Source organism: Marmota flaviventris, chromosome 13, assembly GCF_047511675.1.
Source record: "Marmota flaviventris isolate mMarFla1 chromosome 13, mMarFla1.hap1, whole genome shotgun sequence".
NCBI lineage: Eukaryota > Metazoa > Chordata > Mammalia > Rodentia > Sciuridae > Marmota > Marmota flaviventris.
This window is the reverse complement of record NC_092510.1, coordinates 55,987,026-56,000,671: the sequence shown is the minus strand read 5'-3', so window position 1 is coordinate 56,000,671 and position 13,646 is coordinate 55,987,026. Positions and strand designations below refer to the sequence as shown.

The window sequence follows — 13,646 nt, the reverse complement described above, 5'->3', positions numbered from 1 at the left end:
TTCTGTAATATCCCATTTTGAACAAATTCCTGATATATAAAAGGAAAACTAATCTATAATGACAGAATTTACACTAGTATTTATAAGGAAACAGAGCCTCTGATATTTAGAAATGAGATAGTCAGAGTTTACAAAGGGACACAGCAAGATTTTTAAGGTGACATGGCCATATTTAGTAACTTTTTGGTGGTGATGGTAAGGTGAAGGACAGGGCATTCATAAATGCCTTCATTAAGGTATATACTCAGTGTGTTCCCTAATAAAGTCATATATAGAGAGCAAGATCTTCAGAGAAGTTGGAGACAAAAGTTAATGTTCATTCACCCTATACGGACAGCAGCTTCTCCAAGAGATGGTGCAACCTGCAATCTCAGTGACTCCAGAGGAGGCCAGCCTCAGCAACTAAGCAAGGTCTGAAGCAATGTAGTGAGAACTGTCTCATAATAAATATAAAAAGTTCTGTGGATGTGGATTAGTGCTAAAGCGCCTCTGGATTCAATCCCAGGAATATCATCAAGAACAAAAATTTAACAGGAGTTTAATTTGGAAAAATAATTCTAAAAGGGGGCCTGGGGGCAGGCAGAGGAAATAATAATGAAAAAAAAAAAACGGTTGGAAAACACTTTTCTTAATATGTAGTGAATGTGTGAGGAAAGTAAAAACAGAAGTAGAAAATACTGGGGTGACGTTCAGAAAAATGAAAGCATATTAGTTACTACTTAAGACATAGGAACAAGTCAAGGGCTTCAGAGAACCTATAGGTAAAGGTGCAAGATTACCCATCTCAGGCAGCCCAGCAGCATCTGCAAGATCCCCAATGGCCTTGCCCTTGGCTTTCCTGATGGCCCTGGTGGTGCTCAGCTGCAAGAACACCTACTCTCTGGGCTGTGACCTGCCTCAGATACACAACCTGGGTCTTGAAACTCCTGAGAAAAATGAGGAGGGAGCACTGACTCTCCTGCAAAAAATGAGGAGAATTACCACTTTCTCCTGCCTGAACTACAGAAAAGACTTTGCTTTCTCCCAGGAGCAGTTGGAGGGTGAGCAGGTGCAGAAGGCTCAAGTTGTTGCTGTCCTCCATGACATGACCCAGCAGGTCTTCAACCTCTTCAGCACCCAGGAGGCCTTTGCTGCTTGGAACAAGACCCTCCTGGTCACATTCCTCAGTGGCCTCCATCAGCAGCTGGATGACCTGAAAGCCTGTGGGACCCAGCAGGTGGAGGTGGAAGAGGCGCCCCTGAGGGCTGTGAGGAAATATTTCTACAAGATCACTGTCTACCTGAAGGAGAAGAAATACCAGCCTTGTGCCTGGGAGGTGGTCAGAGCAGAAATCATGAAATCCTTCTCTTCATCAGCGAACTTGTATGGAAGACTAAGGAGCATGGAATGGGACCTGGTCCAGCAGGGAAATGCTTCTCACTGATGAACACACCTTACCACACTCCCACAAGTTCTGCCATTTCAAAGACTCTCATTCCTGCTGGATTTGTGAAATGAATTCCATCATTTTATCAGATGATTTCAGGAATATTAGGCAATATCATTTTTTCTACACATGACCATGATGATGTATCTGTTTATTTAAATATTTATTTTTATACTATTTATTAGATTTATTTTTGTTCATATAATATCAGATGTACCTTTACATTGTGGCTGATAAAACAAAATACATTTTACATACATATATTTCTTATTTTGCTATGTGTATTAAATTTGTAGTAGTGATAACTTTTCTGTTCTTATTCTTGAAAACACAAGTAAATCCTGATTTTGCAATTTTATTAAAAAATGAATGGTAGAATTGACTCACCACTAATGCTAAATTTACACTGTCCATAATAATTCACTTTATCTAAGCCAGGTTTTGTTTTTTCTTCAGGGTGTTGAGGTGAACATGACAAACACCAAACACAGTTATTGGTCTCTTCAGTCCCAGGTTTAGAGACAAGAAAATCTAAACTGAATGATCCTACTTAATATCAATTGTGTTAAAATGTATAAGGAGGAGTATGAAAAACCAATTAAATTCTCTAAACAGAAGGTAATTGCAGTATGTTAGGAGAGAAAGGTGAAAGCAGGCACGTCTTCTATAAGTTGACTGCTAGACAACCAAGTTCAAATGCCCATTGGATATATTAGTTTGCAATTTACAAGAAATAAATGTCTGATGGGTTATAACTGTCAACTGGAAGTCCAGCAATGGAGGTGGTCTTGTGGAGAGAAACTATAGAGGAAGAAAAGGATTAAAGTTTAACCCTGAGGACCTTCAACATTTAAAAGGATGAGAGAGAAAATTGAGGAAGGAGACAGAGTTGAATGATGCTGACATTAGAAGGAGAAGAGGAGAGAATGGCAGTAAAACAGTATCTTTAGGAAATAAATTTGCTTAGAAGAAGAGGAATGAATAGATTTGTGGAAGATATGGATTGAAACACATTGGGAAAGTGGAGGGCAGGGAAAATCTTAGTGATCTAGAAGAATTGATCAGTAGAAACCATGTTAGCCAAGGTAGTAACGAATAAGAGAAGAGTAATTAGGGCGGAGATTTTTTTAAAAAACAAATTTAAAAAAGAATGAGAGGTTGTTATCTGAGGCAGAGGAGAAAAGTGGGTTATGATCTGAAAAATAGTGTAGGGTTTTCTTTTTCTATACACTTTTCACCTCTGAAATATATTTATGTTCAAATGGATTTCATATATTGGCAAGTCATATTAGTAACTTTTCTATTGTATTAATGTTAAATCATGATATCTTTAATTACAATGGTCATTTTTCCTATATTAGTAAGTACTATGTTAAATGCCAGTAAGCTGCTCTGTGGGTTGAAACTGTCACCGCACTGGGAAATTAGATAGAACTAATGACCTTGTGAGAGGTGGATCTTAGAATTAGTGAGTGGAAATGTAACTGGAGAAGGTGGCAGGTGAGTAAGAGTAGAGAAGAACTCCCCTGCAGCACATCACCTGAGGGGCCAGTCATTTGAATTTCCCTCCAATTCAGACTTACTTCGGTCTTCCTTTGGCTTCTGGTGCTATCATAGCTTTCTAGGAATATCACCACAGAACTAAAAATGGAAATATTTTTGTAAATACTGGCTCAATGTTGTTGCATTTTTATTTTTCTGTTGGAGTTCTAACCTCAAGATGAAAATGAAAGTAATTCAAAAACATCAGGACAACTCTTTGCTCAAGAAAATATAAAATGAATAAGAATGTGTAGGTACAACTAGGCAGCGACCTCCATCAGCAGAGAAAGAGGCAGTGAGGGAACAGCTGACTGCAGAGCTGACAGAGTAAATGTTCTAAGACTGAATATTTAACAGTCTGAGACCTGGAGGGACTTCAGTCTGATTACGAGAGCAGAGTTCCCTAACCTGAACCCAGACCAGGGTGGTGTGAGCAGGGAGGGGAGGAGAGAGAGAAAGAGGGAGAGGAAGATCATGTAAGCTCACTCCTTTACCCATAGCTGGGAAAAAAGAAGACCAAATTAAAATGCAAGAGGAACAATAAGGTCAGTGAAGGAAATAAAGCAGTTTAGCCCAAATTGTGGGCTCAAAGTCCTGCTGAGAGTCGCCAACATTTTGTGGAGCCCACAGCTGGCCTGTTGCCCTAGAATAAATTAAATCAACATGGCATCTTCTCACCTCCAGGTAGCAACAAATAAAACCAGAGAGACTGTCCCTGCAGTGGGATGTCACTATAATCTGTGCAGAAGGACCTTGTACATGAGTCCCTCCTAGCCAAAAGTTGCTGAAACCCCCTACCCCTCAGCAGCCACCAGAGGTGTAGGGTGCAGACTGCCCTGAAAGTGCTAGCCTAACTCCACATGGCCTTTGTGGCAGGCTAGATAGAGAAGGCACAGAAGTCCACAGTGGCAGGAAATGAAAGTGCAGAACCAGGCAGGAAAGCAGTCTGGGTCCCAGCAGCAGATGGGAACAGTCTCTGGAAGTTAGAGCTGCAGCAGGTCGGAGATTGGACATGGGTGGGATGGCTGTCTCACTCCCAGGCAGCAGAGGGGGACAACCCCCATGATTCCTGGCTGCAGCCAGCAGGAGCTTGGACCATGTCTGTGTCTGTCCCAGTCAGTGGAGGGGAGAAGCTCTAGTGGTTTGTGACTATGGGCAGTGGGATCTTGAAGCCAAGCAAACTGGTTAAGCCTCTTTCTCAGTGTCCCAGTGATCTGAGAAGGTCAGGGGGCACACTTTTGCACCACTCACCACCCATGGAGAACCCACAATGACAGGCCCCATGGTTGCAGATAGCCACCAGGCTCTGTGTCACTTTGAAAAGGACCCTAGGAAGGTGAGTGGGAGGGGTAGTGACCCAGGACAGTCAGAGTGACTGTCCAGATCCAGGCATCCTGAGTTCCTGCACACAAGATAAACAGCCAACAGACAGAGTGCCACACCCTTGGAGCATCCAGCTTTAGGCCATTGGGCTGATAAATGAGAACATGCTGGTGGGGACAACCACAGCAACTCAAGCATTGGCTCCTGGGCCCCAGCACCTCTCGGGGTGACTCAAAGTTGAGAGAGGTGGACATATTTTAAAGTTCCAAATCCTGACAAAATCAAAAGAGCATGCAATAAGAATGTTCTTCACCTTGGCATGTTTAAGTATAAATAGCTCAGCCATCAACTTTAACTACATATGTATTACTCTTCACTTTAATTTCATATTTGTGACCATAGTATTTGATATTGTGCCTCCAACAGGTTTCACTGTATTTCTACTAATGTTTTAAAGCATTTATTTAAATTATTTCTCTTTTTTTGAGCTCAGATTTGTATTTTCTTCCCTTACTCCCTCTTTTCCCTCTTAGATTACCTGCTGTCAATTGCCCCCATACATTTTTTCTTCTTCTTGCCTTGATGTGCGTTTTAGTTTTCTATGTTATCTTCTTTCATTCTTGTTTTCTCTTTTCTTTTGTCCAAATTTTCTTTCCTCTCCTTTTCTATATATATATATATATATATATATATATATATATATATATATATATATAATGTTATGGCAATATTGGTATATTTAATTGATAATAATGATAATAATATTTTTTCAGTCTATTCCAGAACTGTACTACAAGTTTATACCTGGATTAGAAAAACTGTGGAGAAAAGTTCCAACACGTTTTTGGTGTTTTCCTAAGGTTGAATAGTATGTGGCTTTGCTATGAAGTGATTGTAATAAACAGGGATCACTAGCTACTCTCAAAGTGATAATAATATTTATCTTAAAGTGATAATGAACTGCAGAAGACATACATTCAGTGAAAGTATCAACAGAGGTGTATTTGCCAAGCCTGTGGCTCTGAGGGGAAAGAAGATCATTAAATAGTCCCTTACATAAATAAAACAATAATCATTGTAATAGATGACTGGATATACACTAGCAGTATAAAAAAGGAGGGGAACAAACCACACCAAATAAACCAGAACAATTGATCTAATATCTACCATATTGGAAGAAATGACATTAAAAATATTTAGAAAGTTCATAGTGAAAATCTTTAATAAGCTAAAAGAAGATAAGTAATGAACTTAGAATAAGTGAGAGATACTTTCAATAAAGATGTAGAGATTCTGAAAAATACTAAACAGAAATTCTAGAAATGAAACTCAATAAAACAACTTAAGTTTTCAGCAGAAAGCTTCACTAATAGATAAGATCACTTTGAAGAGAGATTTTGAGGAATATGATACATTATGATTTATACAAATTAGTTATACTAAAGTCATTGAGTAAATTTATTTAGAAAGTTATATTGATACTAATAGCTTTTCAGGTTTACTTTTGACTGAATGTTTAAATTTAGACATTTTTAATTCAGTATTGAATACAAAGATTAAATTTAACAATTTTACTTATTTATATATTTACTTATAATATTTTCACTTATAGTAATGGCATATTCATTGGGCAGATAAATACTTACACATGTATATTAAAGCTTAATAGGCTGGACATGGTTGTGTGCACCTTTAATCCCAGTGATTCCAGAGGCTGAGACAGAAGGATCACATGTTTGAGGTCAGCCTGAGGAACTAAGGGAGGACATGGTGCCTTAGCAAGACCCTGTGTCAAAATAAAAATTAAAAGGGTTGGGGACGTGGCTCAGTCATAAAACGCTTCTGGGTTCAATACCTAGTAAGCTCCCCTACCACCCTAAAAAATAATAGGGGTTTCAGTTGGGACAATAATTCTAAAAGAGGGTCTGGGGGTAGGGAAGGGGGAATAAATAATGAAAATATGGTTTGAAACATTACTCTAAACACATGTAGTGAAAGCATAAAGGAAAGCAAAACAGAAGTAGAAAGTACTGGTGACATTCAGAAAATTGAAAGCATATTGGTTCCTATTTAAGACACAGGACCAAGTCAAGGTCTTCAGAGAACCTAGAGGCAAAGATTCAAAATCACGCATCTCAAGCAGCCCAGCAGCATCTGCAAGATCCCCAATGGCTTTGCCCTTGCCTTTCCTGCTGGCCCTGGTGGTGCTCAGCTGTAAGTCCACCTGCTCTCTGGGCTGTGACCTGCCTCAGATTCACAACCTGTGTCTTGAAACTCCTGACAGGAATGAGGAGGGGACCTGGATGGTCCTGGAAAAAATGAGGAGAATTCCCACTTTCTCCTGCCTGAACTGCAGAAAAGACTTTGCTTTCCCCAAGGAGCAGTTGGAGGGTGAGCAGGTGCAGAAGGCTCAAGCTGTTGCTGTCCTCCATGAGATGACCCAGCAGATCTTCAACCTCTTCAGCACCCAGGAGGCCTCTGCTGCTTGGGACAAGACCCTCCTGGACACCTTCCTCACTGGCCTCCATCAGCATCTGGATGACCTGAAAGCCTGTGGGACCCAGCAGGTGGGGGTGGAAGAGGCTCCCCTGAGGGCTGTGAGGAAATACTTCCACAGGATCACTGTCTACCTGAAGGAGAAGAAATACCTGCCTTGTGCCTGGGAGGTGGTCAGAGCAGAAATCATGAAATCCTTCTCTTCATCAGCCAACTTGTATGGAAGACTAAGGAGCATGGAATGAGACCTGGTCCAGCAGGGAAATGCTTCTCACTGATGAACACACCTTACCACACTCCCACAAGTTCTGCCACTTCTAAGACTCTCATTCCTGCTGGAATTGTGACATGAATTCAATTTTTCAGATGTGTTCAGGCCTTTGCCCAACATTGCTTTCAAATCTACAGGCACTAGACCCTTACATCCATGCAGATGTCTCTATTTATCTATTTAAATATTTATTTAACTATTTATATAATTTTATTTATTTTGTCTATATGATATTATGTATATGTTTGCAATATGATTAATAAAGCTGAACATTTTCTTTGTATTTAAGAAGTTGATATTTTTGTTCTTCATTACTTTTTAATTTTTTTAACTCTTTACATTCTTGCAGGAGAATGAGGCATTGGATTCATTTTTTTTTCATTCTTTTCCATTTTATTTTAAATAGCAAACAAAATTTTAGTTCCAAATGCTGATTTCTAGGTTGAATTTACTTCATGACCATCATTATTTTTGCCTGTAGACAAAGTGAGTATAATAGAAATTCAATAAACTCTGGATATGATAAAGGAAAACCATAAAATTTACCCCCCAGAAGAAGAAAAAGATAACGGGACTTCTCTGACTCATCTTTCTGCTTACTCCATTGGGGTTTATGCTTAGATACTCTTCATGTCTCACTCATTATCACAATTCCATCTATTTTCCCTCTGTAGTGATGGTTTCAATTCACACAACTGCTTTCTGATATTCTTGCTTAATTTTTTTAACATACATAAAAACACAAAAGTGGTGCACATTAGTGCAGCACCATGTTAGATGTAATGTTTAAATCAGGTCAACAAATCATCTCTTTGAACATTTATCATGTCTCTGTCGTGAACCTCTCAAAATCCCTCCCTCCAGCTTTTGGAAATGCACAGGGGGTTCATGCTCTGAATAGTCACCACATCCTGCAATCGCCCACCAGTTCTTTGTTCCTTTCCAGGTGTATTGGGGAACCAGTGATCACCCTTTCCCATTTGCTCACCTTTTGCTCTCTGTGACCTCTGGTAAGCACCATTCCACTCTCAGCTCCTATGAGATCAACTTCTCTCTAGTTCCCATGTGAGTGAGATCTGGTGGCACTTGTCCTCCTGTACTGGTTCATTTCACTTTACACGTGATCTCCAGTTCCATCCATGTATGCGATATATAACAGCTTTTCATTCTTTTCCACTTTCATGCTAGTGCACATGTGTGTGTCTGTATAATATATCATACAGTGTATAATATACAATTATTTAAAAAAAAATATATATATATACACACACTAACGTTTCATTTGTGGATTGTGATTCCTGTGACACTCCTCCTTGTTCCCTAATTCCATGGATCCTATCATGTCACTGCCTTATCACAATTGTTTCCTCCCTCTCTGATTCAGAAACCTCCAGTGTGCCTGGCATGGTGGTGCATGCCTGTAACCCCAGAGGCTCTCCAGGCTGAGGCAGGAGGATGGCAAATTCAAAGCCATACTCAGCAACCCATCCAGGCCCTCAGCAATGTAGGGAGACACTAACTCAAAATCAAAAAGTAAAAAGTGGTAGAACAGGACAGTATACCTGAAGGAAAATGAGGAAAAATCTAAGTGTCTACTTTTACAATTTTACTCTTAGTAAATTACCCAGCATGCCTTTATAGTGAAGAGAAAATTCTGTTTTGAGAAGGAAGGATTGGACCCAGGGTGCTTTATCACTTTGTCATAAACACAGACCTTTTAATTTTTTTTAAGTTTTTAACATTTATTTTTTGGTTGTAGGTGTACACAAAACTTTTCTTTTATTTTTATGTGGTGCTGAGGATCGAACCCAGTGAGTGCCTCACATATGCTAAGTGTGTGCTCTTCCTCTGAGCCACAACACCAGCCCAAACCAAGCCCTTTTATTTTTTATTTTGAGACAACTTGTAACTTGCTAGGTTGTGTAGGGCCTCACACTAAGTTGCAGAGGCTGGTCTTGAACTTGCCATCTCTTCCTTCTTTGGCTTCCTGAGCCAGGTGTGCACCACTATGACCAGAGAAAATTCTGTCTCTTTGAATAATGACTTGGAACATTTGCTCCACTTTGATTCAGGAGTAAGACACAGCAAGGGCAAATGTAAAGGGATTTCAGAGGGTGCAGGAATAGCCAACTGAAAACCTGTGAAAGAATCCATTGGGGAATACACTGGGAAGTTTAAAGAGGTTTGAATAATGTGGTTACTTATGAGGATGATCAAGAATTGCTTGTGAATTCTGAGCTAGCTGAAAGGGGCTTGGAGTGAGGGAATCACTCAAACTTTAGTTCAGATCACAGACCCAACCTTTTCTCCAGATGAGAGGAAGGGTGCAGTTTGAGAAACTCAAAGTTGCATTTAATTTTTTTTTTTATTTTTCTTCTTTCTTCCCGTAAAACTTACGGGACTCTCAATTTACAAAAAGGCAAAAAACACTGCAATTTCTGTACCTTATGGATTTCCTTTTTCCTCATTTCTCTGTCTCTTTGTTTCTCTTTCTTGTTGCTTAACACCTTTCAACATTATTGCCGTGTCCGTTCTTTAATTATTTTTTAGTGTTGTTTACTTCTTTAATATTGTTTTACATTTAATTCTATATCACGTCATGCTCCCTGTGCAAAAATCACAAAATTTGGCTCTTTATTCTCAATTCACACTGAAACATCTCTGGAACCAGCTTCTCTGATCATATCAGATGTTAATTTATTATACAGTGAAAAGTGTTGAAAACCAAGATGAGAAAGTAGTGAGTCTGACAGCAAGGGGCTCTGACTCAGCCTGGAAACAGGACTAGAGAAGGACTCAAGTCTGCCCTGGGTGCCTTGGTAAGCACCAACTGGAGAAAGCGTGGCTCTGTGTATGTAAGAAGCAGGAGGGTGAAGGTGGCCACACCTCAACCTTCCCTGCCTGCCAAGCCTCACACTGCAAGGGGCAAGGTAGGCTTTCTGAGCCCAGAAAGACAGAACACAGAAAAAAAACCAGATGCCAGATCCTCTGGCATCGCAATTTCTCTGCTATATGGATTTGATATCACACTTTACTTGGTTCATAAATTCAAGTCCATTTCTATTCTTTCAGTCCTTAATAGGACCTTCCTGACAACCCATATATCAACTATCCCTTAGGTGCTGACCTTGGATCATTGGTGAGTTTGGAATAGTTCATTTCTCCAGATTTATATTTGTCTCCAAGGAGCTCTCCAAATGACCTAACAGTGTTAATGGGAAGTATGAGATACTACTTTCAAAGATCTTAAAATGATGGTTTTCTATATTCAGCCTATAAATCATTTTGATGGTATTATTATTAATATCATTATTAGGAGTTTAGGAGTATTTTCCAGACTAAGACTTAAATTTTTGAGATTTTTACACTCCCTGTTTTCAACTCTAGGGTTCTCAGGGTACACTTTTCTTTGAGTAGATTATGACCAAGTTGGAATGCACAGTCAAGGCCAATATCCATGTCCTGCCAGACCTGGTGAGTGTGCTAGTCCTGGAGCCTAGTGGGAAGGCTGCTGTTGGTTGGTGTGACTCCCCTCTCTTCTCCTAAGGGCTGATCACATCTGGATTAAATGACAGAACAGTCAGGCAGTCCATTGACTGATCTTTGAGCCTATGTCTGAAGCAGGCATTTCCCTGCCTTGGGCACCTGAACATTGGCCCTCAGTCTTCCCCTCTGCCATGGCCCTGGGGCTCAATTTGGCTGCATTGCACGTGGCTAAGTTACACTCTGCTAATAGTCAAGGAAGAGTCACTTCCTTCTTTCACTTTCATGAAAATTATGACATCCGTTTCTTTTCCCTTTTACCCACAAACTGTCTAATTTTGCTTTTTAGGAAAGTTGAAATGAGAAATGAAATCTGATACAGAAAAGCAGTGCAGCCTTTCACCTTTCTTCTACTTTCCATTATTTGTCTGACTTCATTGTAAGTGCCTAATGCATGAGCAGAAACACAAAGTTTTCAGGGTAAACCACTATTAAGAAGATTGTACAAAAACTTAAGGTGACAAAATCACAAAGAGAAGGAGAGGAAAGAAGTCTTTTTCTCCCTGGCATGATAGCCTGGATCTCACCACCTTCACTGTCAGAGTGAGACAGAGACCAAGGAGCGATGATCCCCGATGGAAACACACTGACAAGCTGAAGGCCTTGTGTTTCTGTAAGATTAGTTTTACATGAAGGACAGTATCATCCATGAGTTCCCTGTGCCCAGCTCAGAAAATCTGAGGAAGAAAAGAATTCTAAAAAGTAGAAGAATAAAACAATAAAATTGTAACTAGCAAATAATCTTATTTGGCTATTGAAGGTAAATGATTTTTATTAGATAAGTCCTCTAGGTACCTAATCATAACAAACCTTTAGTCTCAGAATCACAAGAGTTTGATACCTGGGTACATGTATCAGGAGAGGAGAAGTCACTACTGAGCACTAGGATCCATGGGATAAGAACTCTAGAGACAGGGCAAGAATCATGTAGAGTTTATTATTTTGTCAATAAAGAAATGAGTCTCAGTAACAGAGTCCTCCCCTCATGAAAAGGTAGTGCACCTGCTCTCTAGATGAGTCTGGTGAGTGTGGACTGAGGACACTTTGACATCTGAGAGCAGAACTTGTAACTAGTTGTGAAAACCACCTAGAAAGCCAGGTGGTGCTGGGAAAATATTATTATTTTGAAATTAGTATCAACATACTCATAAGAAACTGAAAAATACCTGGATTTCTCCGGGTATTATTGGCAGACGGAGGAGCAATGTAGACCTCAGTAAGAAGATGGTGGACAGAAAAGACAGTATCTACATTATCTATGATCCTGTGGCTCAGTGAAGCATAAGCGCATAGAACTGCAGGAGTATCTTCTAAAAGGAGAGGAAAAGAGAGAAGCTCATTCACCAGTAATTAGCAGCTTCTGCTGTGAATGAATCAAAGAGCAATCCTATTCAGGAAGAACTTTATTGCCAGAGATGATCTGGTAAAACATGGAACAAATAAGGGATTCATAGGTTGAGGGAAAAAGAAAGAAAGAAAAATGAATGTTAGGATCAGGGCTCAAAGTTTGTTTCTAGAACAGAAAAGAGTAATATTTAGAGATGAAAATGTGTGTGTGAGTGAGTGAGTGTGTGTGTGTATGTGTGTGTGTTAGAGAGATTGGAATTATAGTCCTGTATGGCAACTGGATGTCACAATTTTTTGTAAAATTGGGTTCTAATGGAGGAATATGTCATTAATGAATCCTCTGTGCCCAGATCAGAAATTTAAAAGATAAAATTCAGAGGTTTAAGGAGATAAATTGGAAATAATATAGTACTGAGCAAACTTAAAATTATTTGTATACTGAAATTGAAATGACAGTTACCAGCCCTTAGCTATACAAACAGAACCAACCTTTGCTATCAGCATCTGGTTCTACAGACACTTCTGTCTTTAGGTCAAAGACACTTCCCATTGGACAGGCACATCTGCTATTTACTTGTAAAACTACCTTCTTGTGTAAATACATTAGGTTGATATCATCTTGTTTGATCACCTAAAGATGGTCTCACAAATGCCTGAAAGACAGAGCTGACTTCCACTTTTTCTGAAAAACTGGGAAGTTCATCCAAATGCAGAAGACAGAAGCTACCTGTCTCTCCCATCCAATGATCCAGCAGATGTTCAATTTCTTCAGCACAGTGGGCATCCATGATGATGGCAATGAGTTCCTCCTTCAGCAACAATGCTCTAGACTTCAATTAAGTCTGGATCAACTGAAGCCATCACATATAGAAAAAGTGTGTCTCACTTGGAATTTGCTCCCCAGACATATTTCCAGATAATTATCTGCTATCTTAAGGAATAGGAATACATCTCCTGTGCCTGGGGAGATTGTCAGAGGGGAACTTGAATTGTCCTTTTTTGACATTAGCAATTGTCAAAGAAAAGTTAGCAAAGAAAGAAGAAACTCATGCTCATGGCTTCCTCTACCAAATTATATGATTTTCTTTTCTGAACCCCCAAACACAATCTCATCTATGAGTTTTGCACCAGAAGAAAAATATCTCAAACCTAACCTTGAGAGTATTTTAAATAGATGTTATACATCATGCATTTTAAATTGACCATAAATATATAGAAGAATAGCATGGTTTATTTTTTAAAGAAAAAAAATTATTATTTATAATTTTAATTTTTTTTTTCAATAAACTTCTGGAAGGCAATTTGCAGTTTCCAGAAGTTTGAAATTTAGTTTTCTCATGGAAAAGGTTCATCAAGAGTGAATTTTTGAGAGATATTTGACAGTAAATATTGATGCTAGGTTCTATTACAGATAATAAAAACATAAGTACCTGGATCTTAATACAAATCTATCTTTTTTGGAACTCTGTTTTTTAATTTATGTAGAATGACCCCTTGGTTGTGCCTCTCCCAATAGTTATTCTAAGACCTGAATGGGAGGCTTCAGAAATGAAGATGACAAGACCCAGGGAAACTACCTTTCATGCTTCGGATAGAAGAAGAGGGTACAGCCCTCTGATAGGATAATTGCCCAAATGGGAGTCCTATTGAATGGTAAAACCTGGGGGTGTCACGAAGGCCTATTTGCTCAGATTCTTC

General features: G+C 39.3%; 2 protein-coding genes across 2 annotated transcripts; both read left to right on the top strand.

The window, feature by feature from the left end:
• Window positions 1-817: 817 nt before the first annotated feature.
• LOC114089083 (interferon alpha-2-like) lies at window positions 818-1,423 on the top strand. Its single transcript, XM_027930814.2, has one exon. It carries the CDS (start codon window positions 818-820, stop codon window positions 1,421-1,423), a length of 606 nt encoding a protein of 201 aa, XP_027786615.2.
• Window positions 1,424-6,459: 5,036 nt separating this feature from the next.
• On the top strand, window positions 6,460-7,061 carry LOC139701520 (interferon alpha-5-like). The gene has a single exon (XM_071600438.1). It carries the CDS (start codon window positions 6,460-6,462, stop codon window positions 7,030-7,032), a length of 573 nt encoding a protein of 190 aa, XP_071456539.1. The 3' UTR covers window positions 7,033-7,061.
• The last annotated feature ends 6,585 nt before the right edge of the window (window positions 7,062-13,646 follow it).

Bases quoted from the DNA above. Each gene is read 5' to 3' on its own strand.
- LOC114089083 (XM_027930814.2), top strand. From the start codon at position 818: ATGGCCTTGCCCTTGGCTTTCCTGATGGCCCTGGTGGTGCTCAGCTGC.
- LOC139701520 (XM_071600438.1), top strand. From the start codon at position 6,460: ATGGCTTTGCCCTTGCCTTTCCTGCTGGCCCTGGTGGTGCTCAGCTGT.